This window comes from Ambystoma mexicanum, chromosome 3q, assembly GCF_040938575.1.
Source record: "Ambystoma mexicanum isolate Mex_15411 chromosome 3q, UKY_AmexF1_1, whole genome shotgun sequence".
NCBI classification, from domain to species: Eukaryota; Metazoa; Chordata; class Amphibia; order Caudata; family Ambystomatidae; genus Ambystoma; species Ambystoma mexicanum.
This window is the reverse complement of record NC_090926.1, coordinates 41,710,670-41,732,360: the sequence shown is the minus strand read 5'-3', so window position 1 is coordinate 41,732,360 and position 21,691 is coordinate 41,710,670. Positions and strand designations below refer to the sequence as shown.

Here is a 21,691-nt window from a genome sequence, read left to right as displayed (position 1 = left end):
TGTTTGCTAAAAAAAAGACAGGACTATTAATAGAACAATGTTTATATGTTGGACCATCTATTTGCTCCCAGTGAGCCTCGTTGCTATGACATTTAAGTGCTAACGTGTATTGCACAGCAACCCATCAATAAGACTTCTGTTATGGTGGCATTGCAGGCATGGAAGTTGTCCATTGTGGACCACATAAGCACCAAACAGCAATAGGTTTAAGCACATGCACTAGCCTAACTCCTAACACATTCCCATGTGAAGGTAACTCATTAATTAACTTGATCTGAAGGTTGACATCTCTCACTGTAAAGTTATGCTATTCGTCGTATACACCAGATTTTGTGAACAAGCTTAATGGACACAGCATTAGATTGGCCCGCTCGAAAGTTTGAAAATAATCAAAGTTAAATACACGTTGGAAGTGTGGATGCCAACGTTTTCAGTATTTCCACGGACTGTCCAGTGGGCAATGAGGATTGCCTGTTGCCATAGGATCTCCCTTGATAGACAATATTCTTTGTAGACGTTCCCATCTATATGATCAGATTCCTCTTTAGCTTTGAAAATAAAATCTTAAGCCCTATAGCATTATGGGTTTCAAAATTCTTGTATATCTTAAATGATGTAGTTCTGTAACTAAACCACATTTAAGACCAGAATGATGAATGACACATAAACTAGAGATTGTGTTTCTACAGTCAAAACAAAGGCTTTAGTGTGCAATGATTAGCAGTGTTGCAGACCAGCTGACTGCATATGGGGTTCATAGGATCACTGAGTCAGCCTTGTGGAAGCATCCGAAAGAGAAAAGGAGTGAGAAGCATCACTTAAAATGGCATCTGAAGCTCCTAGATGAAAAATTAACGTAACCCTGTATTGTATTAAGTCTCAGAGAAAGAGCAGGAAGAATAGTGGCAGTAAACCATAGGCTCAATTGTCTCCACGACATAATAACATATGAAAAGCAGAAACAAGAAAAGGCAAATTAAATCAAGAATCAGCAGGTTTAAAATGGAAACTTGGCTTCAAAATAAAAAAACATCCATCGAGAAGGCGTATTTATATGATCTTAAATTCATCCTTAAGTTGGCCAATGCAGCTGTGCATTTTAGCTTTTATTTTATGATAGTTTTGACACAGTCTGACTCTTCACGTTATTGTGGACCGCTGAAGACATAGGCCCATGGTGGTGGATTTTTGATGAGAAGAATTGTTCTAAGAGGATCCAGCCCTCATTGGTAAAGACTGATGACATGGCACTTCAAAGATTATTTGACAACAGAGTGCATACCACACCATGCCCAACACTCCTCATCCATTCTAATCAGTGTGCACATGTGTGTGTGTGCTTGTGTGTGTGTGTGTGTGTGTGTGGGCATGTGTGTGTGTGGCATAGATGAAATATTGCCCATCGAAACGTTGGGAAGCAGCTAGGTCTAGTGGACTAGGCCAGGCAATCCTGAAATCTGTAAACATATGAGAAAATCTAGCTACAAAGCAGATATACAGACAAGAAAAACTGAAGTACTGAGGATGAATGGACGGTAACAATGTGTGGTGAAATATTCAATGGCACTAGTTAAGTAAAATCACTGTAACGATGTTGAGAGTCTTTAAGTGCAGCACCTGTGAAGAAAAGAAGACACCGTCATGGGTAGTAAGACAAGAAAGCTCACATCACAAAAAAGACACTTCCCCTGCAATATAAGCCTTTACCCCAAAACTAGATTTACATGAATGTGCACACTCCAAGTCCTCATACAGATCACATGATGTGGGCATTTTCATTAGTTGGCATTCTATTCCAGGTAGACCTGGTGTGCATAGGTAGTGCCTTACATAAGGGAAGAAACGTATTGGTCCTTCATTATTTGTCGATGTTAAGTTCTGAATATCACTCCCCAGTGGGGGGGGGGGCGGGTATGTGCATGTGTATTTGTGAGTGTGTTTGTGTGTGTGTGTGTGTGTGTATATACTGTAAGATACCACTAGTTCCAATTGAAATGGCGCATTGTGATGGTTTAGCTTGGTCGTCAGGGACAACGCGTTTGTCTTGGAAGCAAGACAATGCACTGCAACAAAAGGTTCGAATCCCGGTCTCACGCTTAGAAACTGGTTTCCGCTATTAAACCCATTAGAAAAATATAATTGTTATTATAATTATCAGGTGCCTGTCTGTCAGTGATAGATCAAAAGAAAGAAATACAGCCCCGTGCCCTGAGACATTAAAGGACAATTGCTAGAGGGCACATAGACCTGTTCAGAGGGAGTTCAAAATGTGTTGCACAGGTTTCAATCACATCTGCATGTAGTGTTGCTCAAGAATGAGACTGTATTTGATTTTCGTAGCCAGCTCCTGTTTGTGAATGGTTCTTGGTTCATCGTAAACACAACGAAATACGTGGAGTCAATTCCAGGCAGTAGAAGGAACACTATGGGCCTCATTAAGAGTGGGCCGGTCCGGAAACAAGGGTGCCGGTAAGCTTACTGGCACCCATGTTCTGGACCGGCACATAACGAGTCTGCCTGCCGGGGCCATTGAGCCTGACAGGTATGACCCTGCCGGGCGCAGCAGCCATGCGAAGGAGAGTTGTCATGGAAGCACCGGCACTGTTAGCATCGGTGCCGGTGCTTCCGAGACCCCATTCCCATGGAGTCCTTTGGAACTTTATGGGAATGAGGACTTACAAATTCCGGCGCCTGAGTTCCCACGCTGCCACGAATTGCAATGTCGCTATGACACCGGGAAGTCAGGTGCCAGATCTGGTGTTACGGGTTACCACTGTACTCCTAATGAGTGCCGATGTGAGACTACATGATTACAACATTGTTGAAGAGTATAGTTTACAGTAACATTAAGCTCAATGCAAAGAACGCGTATTGCACAGACTCAGAACTTAGATGCTGCCCTGTCGTATAATAAAGCAATTAAACTGATCCGCACAGCCAGGGGCCCAAGTTATAGGTCCGAATTCAGTGAGGGTATTAACAATGGGCCCCAGCGCCATTACCACCCGATCTGGCAGGCGCCGTGTTTTCGATCTAAAAACCCAGGGTGATGACAACAATGTATTTTGTGTGAAAGAACATGAGGCACTTCGGTGTCCTGTTCATCAAGCAAAAAAATTACCTAAAATGGCCGCCATGGTGATAGAAGGCAGGGCCCCATGCAGAGCCCCCTCTTGCATTACCATGGAGGCCAGAGACGTGAAACAGTGACAGCAGTGGTGGCATGCCAAATGGATCAGGTAAGTGGGGTAGAGGTTGAGAGGGTAGACTGGGACACCAGAGGGAGGGCAGGGGGTGGCAAGCAGGTGAGCTGCCTTCAGGTTGCTTGGAGCACGGGCTTAGATCGTGGGATTCAGGCCACGATCCGAGGCACCTGATTATGGCTCCCCTGCCCCGGTTGCAAATTTCCATCCAAGCCCTATAGGTGAAGGTTCATTACGACCATTACCTTGCAACATAGAACCCTTCTACTGCTGAATTTACAAAGACTCTTTATGCATACTTCTGCCAGACACTGCATTTATATTTGCTGCAGATCTTTGGATAATTTACAGATGAAAACTCAAGCTTGGAAGAGATTTCTTAAATATACCTTTGTTTTTTACAGCATCTAGTAAGCCAGATAGATATTGATGAAGGGACCGTAGTTTCAAAGAAAATGTCTCCTACAGGTAGTAATAATAATAATAATAATAGTAGAGTTTATTGGTAATAATATGCAATCTAGGCTCAGTGAGTAACTAATTGCTCCCTGCTTTGCAGATAAATCTCTGAGAGAATATGGGTAACAAAATTATGGGGCAGTGCTTTTTAATTTTAAGCCAATTATATACTCCTGGTGTAATGTCCTGCCTAGCTTGCAAGACCTTTTTGTTTCTTTGCAGGATGACCTATAGGCTTCTGTGTGTTTTGAACTTTGAGAGTAAGTTTGTGAGGAATCTCCATGATTTTTCACCAGTTTACACTGTTTAGCGGGAGTGTTTGGAAAGAGGGCCAATCATTGTGGATTCAAACCATTGATTGGATCAACATGCCAAGTGAAGATTTTCAATACCTGTCCAGATGCCTGAGGAAGGGGTCACTATTGCTATTAGAACGTTCTACGCTCATCGGCAGTGGACAATGGCCCACCATCCCATTACGGCATACCCACCAGACTGCAACAGGTTTCGTGGCTATTGTGGGTTGCTTGGTAAGGCCTGGGACATAGCTGAACCTCAAGCCCCAGTCAATTCAGCCATAACTTGCAGAAACAGCATGCGTTGCTCAAAGTTACACACATCAATGGGTGCCGCAAAATATATGTTATAGGATTTTTATAGTTGTTTCATATTTCTTAAAGAGGAATTTTTGATAACTTACATACCGTGCTGGAACAGAATGATACATCTTCCGTTATAAAAAGCCTTGAAAATCACTGAAAAAAACATTGTTAAAGGTGCATTATGGTTACGTTGCCCTGCCCCATTTCTACTGTAGGTTGGTTGTCATGGCTAGAGATATTGCTGAAGTGACTGCAGCCCATGTGCAGTAGCCCTGATGCCCTAGTGGACACTGGACCGGGTTGCAGGCTAGGTGCGGTGGATATTGAGGCCGGCTTGGTGGGGCCCATCGCATGTAAACCATGACTTGCATCCCCAACATGTGATTCATAAAAGTGATACACATCAGTATGCACTGCAAAAAGGTTGTTTGTTAAAATAGTGCTACAGTTATTCCATATATATTAAAAGTGGAATTATAATGACTTACATCGAATGCTCAAACATCATGAAACTTCTTCAGTTATAAAAAGCATTGACATTCAGTGAACACACGTTGTTAAAGAGAAGTTATGTTTAAGTTCCTCTACTAAAAACCAGTGAAATTAGGTGAAAAAACTTTGTTAAAGGGCCTTTTAGTTGCAGCGCAAAATCTAAAAACCAAAGAAATTCACTAGTTATGGTAATCTATGCAACATAACTCACGCCCGTGCCATGATCTGCACAGACTAACACCCAGTACATGAAATATGACATCACAAATGGCATCATCGATGTATCACATATAATAACATCACTACTCTTTATTAATCCTCATGAAAAGTCCTTAGAAGGGGTTCAAATTAGAGTATTGCTACCAACATGAAGGTGGATAGGTAGGCCTCTCAGTATCACAAATTGTACATATTCAAACATACATTTCTAATGAAGTTCTGTCGATATTAGAGCAATCTAAAAATACATAAAAACAGGCAATGACTGCAGCATAGACCATAGAAATGGAGCATTCTCAATCCGGTAGAGTGTGCTAGTAGAATCATACATTGAAGGCTATCACAACCTTCATGTATGTTAAACTTGCTGCCAAGGGCTCCGTATACAAGAATAACTAGACATGTGTCTGGAAAGCCATAGTTTACTTAATGCATACAAATCATATGCACACACAGGGAAGCTCCAGTAAGGGGCAAACACTTACTATGATCAGAGAACGAAACTAAGATTAGAGTCTGTCATCATGCGTATGGGACCTGCTTATTGTTACATGTATGTGCATCATTAGCTTATGTGAAACTCTAAAGAGAGTATGCTTAAAACATTGTGCGAGGTTAAAGTCTACAAATACAGCACCTTTATAGTATGTGTATCGTGCTTTCATTGCAGTACGTCCATGTCAAATCCGGTGTTTAAACTGCTTACTGTCACAAAACAAAAACAACAACAAAAACAACTTACTAGGATATTTGATGTCATCAGTACTGTCAGTGATGATGCCATTTGTGATGTCATCTGTGATGTGCTGGGGGTTAATCCAAACAGTGCGTTTATCGGGATACAGGTTATTGTGGCGTAGTTTACCATAACTGGTTAATTTACTTGGTGTTTAGATAATGTGCTGCAACGATAATGTCCATTTAACAGAGTTTTTTATGTTTGGCTTTGCACAACTTTTTATTATAATATATCTCTACATTCAAAGAAGACAATAGGATGATACCTTAGTTAGGCTAACAGTCATTTATTTTTAAGCTTTCATAATCTTCAGATTATGCCGTTAGGCACTGGAAGAGGGAAGCTCAAGGATTCACCTCTGCAATGTCTTCTATGTTCATGTCTGTTTCTGATTTGTGTTTCCTTCATAAAGAGTCTTGCCTCACACATTCCAGAGTGAAAGATGTAAATGGGGGACTGCAAAAGACATGCAAGCAGGCAAAAGAAAGGAACATTGCTGGGCTGCTCTCCCAGAGGCATGAAGGGATGGGGTCGTGTCAGTCATGGCATGTCCAAACCTACTGAAAGACGCTGTGTTTTTGGCAGTGTCAATTGCGTGTCCATCTCCCTTGAGCCAGATTCCCACCTTCGTTGAAGCTTGGGATAGGAAATGCAGCCAGACTGTTGGACAATTGTATTTAGAAAATGCTTCAGGCTGTAGGTCGCATTTTCAGTGTTGCCTCCAAAAGGCTGACCCGAGATACATAGAGCAAGCCAGTCTCTGCACTGATGCCTTAGCAAGATCAGTGGTGGCATCGTCATCCACATGTTGGGCTTGCGCGTCTAGAAGGCCACAAGGGAGGCGGGACCATTAGTCAAAAGAAATACGCAAGTGTACTCCAAGGGCATCTCATTAGTACCAGCTGTCCAAGGAAGGGGACGCTATTGCTATTAGAACATTACACCCAATAGAAGAGTAGAAAGTTCTGTTTAAAACACAGAAAGGCAGAGGAGAAGCAATAGAATACTTAGACAACTTATGCCAACCATTATAGCCTCCTTACACAACTTTGAAGTGGAGAAATGCCACATGTCTTTACCCCTAGATAATCAAACACGTTTTCTTCTTTTTCATTGTCTTGGGTTGTGGTTGCAAGACGGCCCTAATGGCTTCATCAAACACTGTCTTCAGGTTACGCTGTGTCATGGCAGAACATTCCACATACTTCACAGCACCTACAGAAAAAAACCCACAAAGAGCACGAGAAAAAGAGAGAGAGAGAGAGAGAGAGAGAGAGAGAGAGACATATAAAGGGTGTTATTATGGTGAGATATCCTCAGGAGACCAAATGGCTACACCAACAGTGGCAGCTTCAGGAACTCCCCAACAATCTGAAGCAGCTCCTGCGGAACTGGTTTCATGAAATCCCACCAATTGTAAAGGAGCTAAAAAAAGATGGGTCTGCTTGGAAGCTAATTATCCTGTGCTCACACCATTGTTCTCCTTCTATAGTACGAATACATAGTACATCGACATTCTTGAAGTAGCATGAAGACTGTTCACCCACTGCACATCCCCTACAGGTCCCTTCAAATATGGAGATTTGCAGATCATCTTGTTTGCTTGTAAGACCTCAGCATACCCCTTACTCAGAGTGTCACTATTTTACTTTTGTAGCTATGTCCCACTGTTAAAGTGCTGCCCAATTTCTAAATATTGGTGGGTAACTAGATGTCATTAGTTCAGCAAGAAAAGTCATGTAGGGAACAAATACTGTTCAAGAGGAAGAGACACACAGTCAGCGGTCAGGAATCTTACCAATTTCCTTTGCCAGTGCCAGACCTTGCGGGAATGTGATAGGCGAAAGTCTATCCTCTTTTAGTTTTTCAATAGTTTCTTTGTTGTCACGAAGGTCCATTTGTGTGCCAATAAGGACAATAGGGGTGTTACTGCAGTGATGATGGACCTCAGAATACCACTGGGAACGAGGCGAGAATAAGAAATGTGATAGCAAGGATTGCAAAAGACACTTCCGTTACATGTCACCTGCACTTTAACCCGCTTCCCTCGAGTATAATGCTGAGTAGGAACTATCACGGACGTATCTCTGGGCGTGGATATAAAGTATGGCAGCAGTAGATTGCCGCAGCTTGAAACGTGTGCATACAAGTAGCAATACACAGCATGTTCACAAAGAAAGATGGAATCCCTCTTAAGTACAAGAAACAGTGTTCAAAATGCACAGGCTGAGTAGTTAATCAAGCAGATATCACCAGTTCAGGGGGCCTGCCCAGATGGCAATGGCCCAGAGCCCAAGTTATAGACCCGAGCATAGCAAGGGCCTTACATCCAGGCCCCTATGCTGTTACCGTTTGGTGATGTCCCCTGGACGGCTGATTATTGCTATTAGCACAACAAGGCAACCCGTGGGGTGCTTATAGCCAAATACAATTTAAAAAAAGGCTGCTCCCTATATGCACCTGGGCCATTGGATAGATGAGGCAGTGACTGGTTGCCATGGAGATGAAAGGCGGGGCTCTGCTTGAAGACTCTCTTCCATTTCCATGGCAGATGCTGAAACAGTAATGCTGGAAGCTGAGGGGAGCAGTGGTAAGGGGGAAGAGGCAGGTCGGGGCTCGGCCAGGGTTATGGGAAGAGGGGGGGACAGCATATGAGGGTGGAAACCAGAAAGTAGGGGTTGGCGGCGATGGACGGGCTATGGCTTGCAGCAAGGTGGGTGCGTTAAGCACTTGGGTTGCTCTGACAGTCTTGGATCGTGTGATTCATCCAGGTTTTCGAGCAGTCTGATTGACCGACGCACTCACTGAGAGTTCTAATTTTGATTAACATCCCCCTCCCAAGTTCGTAAATATAATACCATCAAATTGGATATTACACAGCAGGTACAGTCCCATTATTTTATATTAGCCAATTGTATTATTCTTACAGCATGAGCCGAAACATCTGGATTACTCAAATTCCCCAAATGTGCACTCTGTACATGTGCAGGCATCCAAATATGAACAAAGGTATAACTTCAAAAATATTAATTTACCTTGGTGCGAACATTTTCATAGGAGGCGGGGCTGACCACAGAGTAACAGATTAGGAAAACATCCTGAGAGGCAAAGAAAAGAAAGACACAACGTCATAATTCAAGAGGAACGGGGAACATATGGTGAAGACAGGTATAATTTGGTCCTTATCATCATGGGGTTCAGTGTTATCTTCTCTCCTTCTGTTTTTGGTCATGTGCACTAATATTGAATTGAGGCATACATCTTATATCTCACAAATATGTTGGCATCCTTCTCCAAAGGCTGTAATGAAAAAAGCTAAGGATGATCCCAACCCAATGCTTGAAAATACCACTTCACGCAAAAGTCTTTCAACAAAGAAAATAGAAAGTAATTAAAATGTTTTTAGCCAAAAATAGAATGCTTTTTAAACACGTTGGGCCTGACTTCCACTTGGGTGAGGCCTGAACATTTCAGATTTGCTCATGCAGCCTGAATCCTGATTGGCAAAGAGAGCAAATCTGGGGCGGTCTGGAGGAACTTTGCGATGCCCTTAGGCACATTATTGCGACTCATTCTGACACATGAACATCTCCAAAATGCTTTAGGAAGCTCCAAAGATGCCCCAGTTTCTTTATTTGTCAATAAGGTCAAAGATAGAATGAGCAAATCCTAGATCTTCAGGCCATTTACTGGATTTCTCTCATGTAAAGCACCATGCATTGGGCCCAAAATCTGGATGAGCACCTGCGTTTTGCATCTATCACACTTTAGCAAATATTTATTATTTTTTTTTTTTATTGTTTCATTAGTTTATTACAAACTTTTGTATTACATTACATTACGTGTCCATTGCTCCATTAGTTCAAAAAGTCAACATTCCTTCCATTTCTATGAACTAAAATACATCCTCAATCCTACCTTATCGCAAATAATTGTCCACTAAGCGCAGAGAGGACCACAAAAGCATCAAATCAAGGAAGTGCCATGACAAAGGACCCTCCTGTTCTCCGCAGTCATTCATTATAGTGCTTCAAACAATTACACATCTTGTTTTAGGATTTCGTCCAAAACGTCAACAGTCACACATGTGTGCATATGATTTTCTCCTTGCAGGATTTGTTGCCACCATTCGTCCATCTCAAGTGTCACTGGTGCAGATTTTACCAAGTGGAAGGAAGCATCTTACTAGATTTAATTTCAGACACCTTGTTTTGAGGTGACATACTGATTCCATCTCTTTTTTGCAGAATCTGCATTAATTGTCTTTGAGCTTCTTTGAATGTCTCATATGCAGTATTTTTTTTTATTGGATACAAGTTCAGTCTCGGGTGAAGAAATTGGTCCTGATGATATAGGCTTGGGCATCTTACTAGATATTTCATAGGCCTTTTTATTGCACTAGCTTCACACATTAAATTCAGTAAGGAGCTGAGAAACAACCTTTTGTTGATGGTCTCTATCCAGTCATTTTGTATTACCTTCCATTTAACAGCGCAGGGATTCTCTCTTACTGTGTCTATTAAGACATTTAGGTAATCAATTTGGCCTTGCCATTTTTTCATTCCATCTCTTTAATAGGCCCGGATAAGCCCCATCTGAGGATAAGCCCAATATGTGATACGGTTTTGCTGACAATGACATGCACATTTTCTGTAGGAGTGACAAAGATTTCCATAATCCTATGGATTGCATCTTTTGAATCCTCAATTCATACCGGATTGCTGCGATGGATGTACACATGGGTAAGCGCAGGACCTTCCTCCAGAAATACCTTTCCAGAGTGTTCCATATTGTCCAGCTTAAATTCAGACCCGATTCACTGCCAAAGTTTATTGCTGCTGTTACTTTCTGTGTGTAAAACATGAGAGGTTTCATGGTGAATTTGAGGTGTAGAATGATTCCTTGCGCAGACAACATTTTGATCTTTAATTTCAGATCTTGAAGCCATTACCATTCTCTTACACATTTATTAAACGAGATTCCCAGATATATAATAACGTTGGTAGTTCCGATAATTTCCTTGCCTGCTCTGCATTGAAACGTCTGCCTTGTTTTCCCCCACTTAACCACCCAATTACATGATTTTAGATTTGCTTGCATTTATTTCAAGCTCTTTCTTCTTAAGATAGTTGTGAAGAAGATTTATCTGTCTCTGGAATCCTACTTGGGTCCTATCCATAACACCAGATCGTCTGCGTATATGACCCAAGAAATTGGTGTTCCATTTACTTTAGGGAGAAATATGTTGACATTATTAAATATATTAGGCAAATCAGCTAAATAAAGCTTGACGATCAACGAAGCCAGCAGGCAGCCCTGTTTCACTCCTTTCTCTGTGGTTATCTCATCCGTTAGAGCTCCTTCAGCATTAATGAGATCAATATTTTTGTGTCAGTGTGTAGAGCAATTATGGCATGTAAGACGTCCTCTGGACACTGCCACAACTTTAGTTTTCCCCATAGCATTGATCTATTGACACTGCCAAAGGCTAGACGAAGATCGATGAATACTAGAAACAAAGTTTGATGGGATTTTAAATTTTCAGGCTTTAGTTTGCTCGATAGCATAAGATTTAGATCTGTCCCCACTCCCTTGGTTAATCCAGTCAGTCTTGCATCAATGATTGTTCTTCGTCTGCCCATTTAGATAACCTTTTATGTCGGAGAGGCAAATAAGTTACCAATTACGTCTGACAGGGCAATTGGCTGATAGTTGTTTGGATTTAATCTATCACCTTTCTTAAAGATAGGGAAAACTATTGCCAGTTTACAAGATGACGGAATTGTCCTTGTTCTCGAGATTTGCCAAAACAGGATTTTAATAAACTGTGCCCAGGCCCCCTTGTTTTCCTTTAGCATGATGTTAGTCACCCCATTGCGTCCTGCCTCACCTGAGTTCCTTAATTTTGTTATTGCATCAACAATTATATCTTTTTTAAAGTTGAAATCCCAGGTCACTGTAGCCTCTTCCATTTCTTCCTCTCGTGACTTAGTTGACCTTGCGAAAACTTCTTTAAAATGTTTGACCACCCGTTACTGCATGTATGCTGTTACTTAATGATGCTTTCTGTGACAGAGTCCCTTCATTTATTATTGCCCACGTTTCTCTTGAATTCCAATGGTAAATGGAGTTTAACATTTTCTCTGCTTACTCTTGGTCCCGTATAATTCTGAAGGAAATTATGCAAATTACATTATCTTTGCCTTTGTCTCTTTGCAAGATCCTCTTCTGCGCCACTACTTCCTGGCTATACAAATGTTTAGGTTGTTGATAACATTGCTTAAATCCTGTATTTGTTGATTGATACATTGCCAGTAGTGGCACGTAGTTCGGTTCTTGCATATTCAGGTTGATTCATTTCTTAGTTATGTTTTCAATTCTTCTCAGATCGAGCCATAGGCCATTTTTCCCTGTGTTTATTTTGAGATCACTGCAGTGCCTCTCCACCTTTCCCGCGTTGTGGTCACTACTTTCCATAGCCATGATTCGAAAGTCTTTTGTGTTGTTTTGGAGGTTTTCTGACACCCAGATGTAATCTAATGTGGCTTTGCACTCATTATGGTGCCATGTTGGCTTGGCGAGAATATCTCCCCTAGTTTGACCATTTAGTATCATGCAGTTCCTTACTTCCATTTCTTGGGCTTTCCTTTTGCCTATGCCTTTTATAGTTAAGTCACCACATATTATAATATGTGGATTCCTGAATTCCATAGTACAGTCGTCAATCATCTTGGTTACTGAGGCAATCAGACTTCCTGTTGTTATTTTTACTGGATTCCAGTATACATTGATGACTAGCAAGCAACCATAATCGATGTTCACATTATTGCCATTTCCCAGTACAGTCCCCTGTACAAATAAATGTGTATTTGTGTTTTTTATCACAGTTAGGCCGATGTTATTCCTAATCATTGTTAAGTGTTCAGAGAATGGTCTACCGTTTTGGTTTTTACCCACTGCATTAAGTAAGGTTATAAATCCATCACTCACAGGGGGCTCCTGCTGCCAGGTTTCTTGCAAACAAATGATCTGGTGATCATCTTTAATTATGCCCCTCTTGTTGAATAAATGAACAAATCTTCGTGTATTCCAGGAAATGAAGGACCTTTCACTTGTCCTCCTCCAGGGTCAGGAGCTAGAACTGAGGTGAGGGTTTATCACTTCTATCAGAATTTTGTCGCACAGTATCTTGCAATTGCTAATTTTGCTAATTTGCTAAGCTTAGAAATGGGGGCAAACTGGAGATCTCTGGAGCATCTCAGAGATGTCCTTTGACACGTTTTATCAATCATATTTCCATGGGAGCATATGAAAGATTTGCTCCAGTTTTCAGACTTGATGTACAAGTTAGGGAGGTGCAATTTAGACCTGCTTGCACCCATCTCCTCATTTATATCATTGGAAATGTTTGTGAGCCAAGCGCCATGGGTTCTTTATAACTTTTAAATAAATAACATCAAATCTTGGTAAGAATGATCAAATAAACTCAACTTTTTCAAAATGTTTTTAAAGTTTTTAAACTATCAAGCCCCATTTTTCGATCTATTATCAATTATCGAAGTTTTTAAATAATCATCCAAACCTCTGCGTAGCAGGATGTGAAATAGAACTTTGTTAAGTAAGAGAAGGAATCAGTTTAATAAAGATAACCAGTATGTAATCAAAACACTCCTTACACAATAAGGACATGCCAAGCATGCACAATGACGATAACAATGGAACCAAAGAGACAATGATTAAAGGGTAATTGTTATACTGTGACCAACTTAATAAAAGATGGCACTTCTCTCAGAATTGCCAAAGGAACATTGTGCTGACATTACCACACACCACACCCAGTGTATAATGGGAAAAGAAAGTGTCCAGAATGGCCCACATAGTCATGCTGCAAACATCTTCAAGAGAAACACCTTCAGAAAGGAGCCCACGAGGAAGCCACACTTTGATGGACATTCCCTGCAACGACTGCAGTGTCACCTTAAAAGAAGCATAAGCCATGGAGATACAGTGGTCAACCTAACCCAAAGGCGTAGGACACCAACCCGGGGTTCCATACCCCATGTCCAAACAAAGATGGAGTCACAAAGTTTGAATGATGCAGGCATAGCGAGTAAGTCCTTAACAGCCCTCCCCACATCCAAGGGAAACTTCAACTCAGACAATAAGGAAAGCACTATGCCCTAATTCTGGGGACCAATAAGGTGGTAATTCCAGGGGCCAGGTGCCACCCAAGGCAGTGGATGTTGGATCAAGTACTGGCATATGGAGGACCCCTTGTCACCCAGCCTTGGACACTGGCACGTGGCAGGGGACAATCACAACGCCTCACTAAGGGCCAGACCTGGGATTCTAGATCCTCATCAATCCGGCAGGCCACTTGGGCAAGTTAGTTTTGGAAGCTCTACCCCTGGCCAAACCCCTGGTGAGATCCTGCAGGATAAGTATAAAACACCCCCTTCTGAATTGCGAGGGATTGCATCTCTTTTTAAACAATCTTGCAGTGTCAATGTTGGAAAAGGTACCTTTCCCTTTAATGTAAAACGTTTAGTTGACTAGACACTGGTAGCATGTATTTCAAGATGTGTAAAACTTCACCTGGGCATCAGGCAAGTCAATTTAATGTGCCAAGATGATATTCAATGAGCCTGGGTGTACAGTGGATACAATGTTGCAAGTCCACTACTTTCCTACCATAGGATGCATCAGAGGGAAAACACAGTTACAGAGGGATTGTCTCCTGGCCGAGAATTCCTCTGCCAAGGATGCAGTCTTGCAATCTTTCCAAGCACACACACTATTCAGTAACCGGAGGTGTTTAGCAAGCTTACCCAATGAGCGTTCAGTATTGATTTCACAATGTGTGAAACCAGGAGATACCAGTGCAGCAAAGGCACCACAGGGAAGGGCACAGAGGGATTACTGGCGTCTAACCTGGTGGATTGGCCAGTTACAGATTTGGTCCACCATTTAAGAGCAAAGTAGACTGCAGTGCCCCTAGGGACAACAACCAATCCAACGCCTCACTTACTTAACAGTCACAGGGTCCCTCACTGAACGTGACACCCAAGGGGGGGTGGGAGGAAGAACACTGTACAAAAGCAACCAACCCCAGTTGCTGAATTTGTGTGGCACGTTCATGGTGTATTTGGTGATGATCGGGGACTGAAGAGCAGTGGAAGGGGCAAAGGCTACAGAGACCGGGGAGACTGAAGAGGTGGCAGCAGGAGGGGATCATGAGACCTAAGAGGGTCAAGGAGGAGGTAGTAACATCAGAGATTTAGAGTGGAGATAAGTTACAAACATATGTTGTAGCAATTAAATTGCTGAGTGAGGGGTTGGTAAAAAAACAGGGCAAGAGTTGGCAAAAGGAGCTTGCAGGAGCTCAAGGTGGCAATTGAAAGATCAAACACTGAGGTTGAACAGAAGGCTATCGTGTGAGTTAGGAAAGTAGAGAAACAGGTGGAAACATCAGATGCCAGACAGTCCCAAAAGGAGGATGTGAAAACTCAACAATTAAGACATCTAGAGGAGGTAGTACCTTACAGGGTGCAGAAGGAGGCGTGGTTGGCAGAAGCTGGGATTAATACTGACATGGTAACATCAGGGTATTAGAGAAGTAAGGAAGAGGTAGAACAAGAAGTGACCAGGAAAGGAGGTAGGGAAGGTGGTAGGGGAAGCTGCACAGAGGCCTGGAGTATTTTATAAGGGAGTGAAAGAGATAAACGGACAGTGGTATGAGGAATAATATATATCAGAGCTTTGAGGGGAAGGGAATTAAGGGGATGAGCAGTAGACAGCAGGGACCACTCACTACTCAGCTGCAACCACTGACCCATCTGCTCAAGGAACTTTGACCCTCATTACGAGTTTGCTAGTATCCTGGCGGTAATTCTGCCAGGATACCAGTAAATGGTGATACTCTTACCGGCACTCTGTCTGGCGGTATTACGACTGGATTATGAGTGCCTGTGATGTTGGTAATTTGACATTTCAAGAAGTCCTATTGGACTCCATGGGGGGATATGCCGGTATTGCTTCAGAGGCTGTAGATGCCTAGCTACACACATGCAATGATGAGAGACATTGTTATGCGAAGAAGACCATCCTGATTGTTGGTTCTTTAGGGAAGATCCCAGTTTTGCATGTAGGATTGAACTACTGGTACACAGTCCCTAAATACAGTCCTCCCTGTTGGCAGGTGACCTATGTGACATGGTGTTACAAAACAGTGCACCTACTTCTCGGAATCTCATTGCCAAATACAGGCTGCCAGGAACAGAACCATGGATGAGATGACTGGAAGAGAAGCCAGGACCAAGGGCTAAATGGGAGGCCCTAACAGGGACATAAACAACGCGGGTAGATCCCATGATGCGAGAAGGGATCTGATGTGGTATCTAACGATATAAACATCTTGAGCAGCCTAATGGCTTACCCATCGATGGAAGAGGAGTCCAGGGCCCCCAGAAAACAATATCAAGAAAATAGAGCTAATGGCTCAAGATGTGAAAATAGCCTAGTGTTTGTTGTACCTCTTTAGGGGTAACGTGTGACTGGATAGTTTAAGCAAGGCTTCCACCTAAATAGATGGCACCTTTACTCATAGGCCACCTCCCCTGCAGTTTTAAATAGTCTGATCCCAACTCTGCGAAGAGGCAGATGAGGCCATCTCAGTGATGGAGGGTCAGAAACTGACATTCTCAGTAAAGGGAAGTACCACAACTTCCTCTCCCATCCCAGAGTAATTCTAATCACTCCCTCTCTCTCACTACTTCCTGATGTGCTTCAAGACCATGGGAATCTTAGGAAAGGGGTAAGGCAAAGAGGAGCAGTGAGGCGATTGAACGCAGAACATTCCAACCGCATGCTTGCGGGCCCCTCCCTGTAGAAGGTGGGAATAAAGGCCTGTGTATCTGGAGAAAGCTGATATGTTGATGGGATTGCACATTTCCTGCAGATCTTCAAGAAGAGACTGTAGGAAAATGAGAAGTGGGTGGAAGAGGGGAACATCTTTCTCAAACTCTGCACAATGCTATCTAGTCAAATAAGAGGCATCCAATGAGTGAAGAGTCTCCTCTGCCTACAGGAACTCTGGCGTTGCTTGCACCATATGGACCCGGATATAATTCCACCCTGTATGTTGATGTAGAACAGGACAACCCTGTTTTCGAATTTGATTAAGGCAGAATTGCCTTTACCAGATGGGGAAATGATTCCACTATGGACAAATTGTCCTGAGTACTGGGCAGAATGGAATTGACCAGCAAATGCGAACTGATGCTTTATCCAGTTTCTTCCTTTTCTTCTGAATTATATATATATATTAGTAATGAGGCAGCACAACTTCTTTCAAGGACTACTGGTAAATACTTACTGTACACATTGTTTGGAAGGGGACACGATCTTCCCGCACCCCGAAGTGCTTTAGAATAAGGCACAGTGCACATGTGGGAATAGCATCCATCTCAGATATTAGCAGCCATGTTCAAGGGCAAAGCTTAAACGGAGGGCGGCAACCAGCATCCCAGTCCTAGGCCGTGAACAGGAACAAGGAATAGGTTGTATCCCGGGCACTGATGAGAAAGGCCAGAGCTACACAGGTCAATAAGCCCTTCATTGTCCAAAAATGTTGCCAACTATTGCGCCCTGCGAAGAATGTGCCCTGCAAGGCAATGGGAGTGGGGCTGGGCGTCTTTGTACAATACAATCCCACGAGAAGGAGGGCACAGGCCTCCAATCCCCACCAGTCCCAACTCTAAGTTATATCACCCAATTGCCCTGGCTTTAGGACCCATGAATTCCAATGCACTAGCCAGCCCCACACCACTGATCATAAACATGCTGGACCCTTCGAACAATCAAAAAGATCAGAAAGCAGGGCATTCATACCTTCAGTCCCAGATCACATGACTTGTGCTGCAAGGTGCAGGGAGGGATGAAATTATAGCCCAGAACGAGAGTGGAAGATGTTGGAGAGATGCCAGCCTGTCTGGGAGTGAGTGAAATGTGAAAGTTAGTATGACCTCTGCTTTCCCCTTGAGCCCCTGTCTGCTTGTACCAGGTGCATTGTTACATATATAGAGATGTGTTGTTTTGTTCGCAATATGAGTGCAACTTGGCTGCCTTCTGACAGATGACGACTGCAGCATCGCCCACGTGGAAGAAGATGGATGGACAGGGCTGGCACCAATGGCCTGGCATTCCCTATGAAGCAGGTAACCTATGTGTAGGATTGCACCAACCAACCGCGCTGGTTTCTACTGTATGTAATGATGTCACTGATGATGCTGCACACCTTCATAATGTGTTGCACTGAAAGATTTTTACTAGAGTGCTGCGCGGCAGCAGAGTTCGCTTTTTCCTTTGTATGGAAATAAACGTTGTTATCCTTGCAAGAGGTGTATTGGGCCTTTTTCCCTAGTGGGTTGTATTTTTTCTGGTGTGAGCATCTAGGGACTTTCCTACAACATCCTTGTCAGATGCCAGAGCTGCAGAGCCCTCAAGTGTAATTTAAGATGTTCAATAATGCTTGCAAATATGTAATGTTTCACCCTCTTACCAAGCTATCTCCCTAACATTTCCAAATCTCTTTGTTGCTCCTCTTCTACCATTGGGAATGGTCTGGGATCATTAAGTAGGTTCATAATAGGTGAAGAAACAGGGCACACAGTGGAAAGTATCGGAGTGGGTGGTTCCAGGATCATATCCAACACAGGGATTACAGGTGGGATCCTTCCTAGGAATATTTGATCAATCCCAGAATTTACAGCCACCCTAACTAAAGTCTGGATCTGTTCAGGTGAGAAGGTTGCTGCAGGATTGGTGTAACTGGCAATCGCCTTCTGATGTCTATTTAATGGGAGGGTGCTCTGCTTCTACCATCATGGATCCACTGTTCCCAGTCCTTACCCTGCTTTCTTCTGGGACAGATAGCGAATCAAGGACTGCAAGAGGGATGACTTCCTCTCTCTCCCACTCTCTGCATTTGTCTGTGCAGCATTAGCCATTCCAAAATACGCATAAAAGGCTTGGTTATTACCACAGTCAATTCCTTAATTGTGTCCTCCACTTCATCAGCCCAATTCCTACACAAGAGGTGCCCCCATATTGCATATGCACCACTGTGTGAATGTGAGGATTTTACATCTGGGATCTCTAGAAATAGACAAAAATCAAGGACTGTTGCTTCTGCGATAATGTTTCTGTTGCAATGAGGAGCCGTCGCCACCAGGGCTCTTCAGTAAATACACAGGGCCTCATTACACGGACGGCGGTGGACCAAGGTGCTATTAGCACCTTGGTCCATGCCGGTAAAATACCGGCACCGCCTTGGTGGAAAGGGGATTTACCGCCCTATTCCAAGGTTGGTGGGGCGGTAATTCCCCCTTCCCCCATTGCCCTTCCCCATTCCCATTTTTGCCCCATAGGGAATAATGGGAATGGGGAAGGTGCTAATTATGGCACCGCAAATTGCGGTACCGTAATTAGCTCCCTGGTCCCTTTGCGGGTTGGTTTTTAACGCCTGCAAAAAGCAGGCGTTAAATTCTCCAACCCGCAAAGGGACCTCGTAGTAAGGCGGTAAGGGTTTACCGGTACCGGTTAACCCTTACCGCCTACTGTGTAATGAGGCCCACAGCCTTGGAGGCTTTTTTAGTGGGAGTGCAGGGTTACCAACTGCTGCTCTCAAATTCAAATCCAAGTGCCCAATGATCCCACAACCCCCTTAGAATAAGTGTGCATACCACAGGCTTGTCTGACTCTTAATAAATAAATAGTCTTCTTCATCTGCATGATCTGTTATGTTAAGAGTCTTTCATACCAGCCGCGTCGCCACTGTAGTGGTGTTACCGTGCTGAGACATGTCTAGAAGGTGGCATAGGGTACAACCACCAGGGGTAAAACCAGATCATCGTCTGTGGGGGAAAGGAAAAAAGGATAATAGTTGAAAGGAAATAAAAAAGAAGCAGGAGTAATACCTTACGTATCAGGCAAACAGACGGTTAGGTACAAAGGGTTCAATGAAAGAATATTATGCTCGTGGTCACAGGGGCGCAGAGTAGTCAATGGTTATTGGATGAAACCACAGATGACTGAAAGAAGAGCGAAAAGAGATGTCCAAGATGGCAAGCAAAGTTTCATGACGCCACTGTCTAGTCGATGCAGGTGTGGTGCTACAGTCAGTAAAAATGAGATGGTCTTCAGATGTGCTCAAGTGAGCCATTGAAGGGTGGAGGACCTTTCCACCAGATAGGGTTATTAAACCAAGCTCCTGATTAATCTAGAAGTGTTTATCTTGCAGTGCCAAGCCAAAGTAACATAGGTGTCAGTGCTTTGAATTGGTAGAGTAATAGGTGAAAGCAAGGAACACAAGAGGGAGGGTGGGAAGAGGATGAGGTGGAAAACTCAGCAGAGCAGAGTGCCATACCTAATTGTCCACAAGGTGAAGAAAACATACATAGAGAATCAGACCTCTAAATAAGAAGGACCACAAGTGAATGGGACAACATATTGTCAACAACTCCAATCGTTTGTAGCAATTAGAATCAACTCAACAGAATAAACAGGAAGTATGACGCACACAACCCTGCATCAGGTAAAACAGGGATGTTCACACATTCATACAATCTTAATTCCTAAATAGAGGAGATGCACAAAACATTTATTGGTATGCCCTGAACATGACAAATGAAATGTGCTTAGTGATACAAGCCACAGCTTTCTGGAGAAGGAAATACCAGCCAGAAATATTCTATACTAGACAAGAAGGACCAAGATAAGGAAACAGAAAGGAATACAGAGATAATAAAACCGGTATGTGTTAGGAAACAGGGCACTCTCTTCAATAGGTGTGATGTCTTTTTTCAAACGCAAGTTACCTGGGCGGGCTCTCTGTGCAGGAATAGACTGGAGAAGGTTGAGGACTTGATTTACTTTTCAAGTAGGCCGTGATTGCCAGTGACAGGCGAGGGAATGGTGTAGGTTTTAGGTTAGGGACAGGTTTTTTAAGTTTAAGTTGCAGGAATGCAGGTGCCTGTCCACGCATCGCATTGAAGGGAAATGCAAAGTGCGTTAAAAGCAATTCTCCTGCAGACAGGGAGCGAGTGTAATGAGTGGAGGGACTGGGGAACGTTGTCCCGTAAAACCAAGTCAAAGACGAGCATGAGCCGCCACATTTTGAACTCTCTGGAGAAGTGCAATTAGGTATATGAATGCAGAAGAAAAAAAAAAGAAAATCACTAGGAAATACTTACCCTAACTCCATGTGGGGCCTATACTCGCTTGAGTGACAGGAACAACGTGGATGCTTGAAGGAAGGCCAGCTTTTTATACCCTCCTCATAGTTGCCCGCCTCATTGCGTGAGGGCTTTGACAAGGAAAAGGGACAAAGTGGGAAGCACTTACTGTCTGCGGGTATGAAAGGGGCCGGAGTCGGTCATAATCGTCCTGTCCAGCTGTGTCCCAGAGTCCTAGGTTCACCGCTTTCCCATCCACCATCATGTTGGCAGAATAGTTTTCAAATCTGCAAGGGGGCAAGAAACGGAAGGGGGTAAAGGGTCAGAGGGACAGATGGCAAGAGGAATGAGAAAGGGTAGTGGCCAAAATTGGATAATTAAAGAGAGCGTAGAGAAGAGGCTTTGTTTTTGCAAGAAAAGGGGATAGGATGGAGAAATGAAAGCAAGAATGGAACATATTTAGGTGAGAGGGAGACAAGAGGTAAAGGTACAGAAAGAGAAAAAGAAGTGTAGAGTAAAATGTGTAAACACATCTTTTCACTGTCCGATAAAATAGAATTGCTCCCCTACCTGATACCAATAGATACTCACACAGTCGGGATATATTCCCCAGGGAAGGCATTGCTGGTGTAGCTGATGAGCAGACAGGTTTTACCCACAGCTCTATGAAAGAAAGAGTGAGGTACAATCCATGTTATATTATTGAATAAACATTACTGTGTTCTCCGTCTTTGGTTTTTGGGA

At 43.1% G+C, this 21,691-nt stretch overlaps 1 protein-coding gene across 2 annotated transcripts in view; it reads right to left on the bottom strand.

Moving 5' to 3' along the window:
* Nucleotides 1–1,093: 1,093 nt before the first annotated feature.
* Nucleotides 1,094–21,691, bottom strand: part of LOC138582078 (ras-related C3 botulinum toxin substrate 1-like) — a 53,501-nt gene continuing 32,903 nt past the window's right edge. The window contains exons 2-7 of one of the 2 annotated variants that reach the window (XM_069653031.1): nt 21,539–21,610; nt 21,117–21,234; nt 8,750–8,812; nt 7,513–7,672; nt 6,758–6,929; nt 1,094–1,617 (exon numbers count right to left, since the gene is read on the bottom strand). In XM_069653031.1, the coding sequence (XP_069509132.1) occupies nt 6,796–6,929; nt 7,513–7,672; nt 8,750–8,812; nt 21,117–21,234; nt 21,539–21,610 (547 nt within the window). In that variant the 3' untranslated portion in view covers nt 1,094–1,617; nt 6,758–6,795. The remainder of the gene's footprint in view (nt 1,618–6,757; nt 6,930–7,512; nt 7,673–8,749; nt 8,813–21,116; nt 21,235–21,538; nt 21,611–21,691) is intronic. The other variant, XM_069653030.1, reaches the window with a different exon arrangement.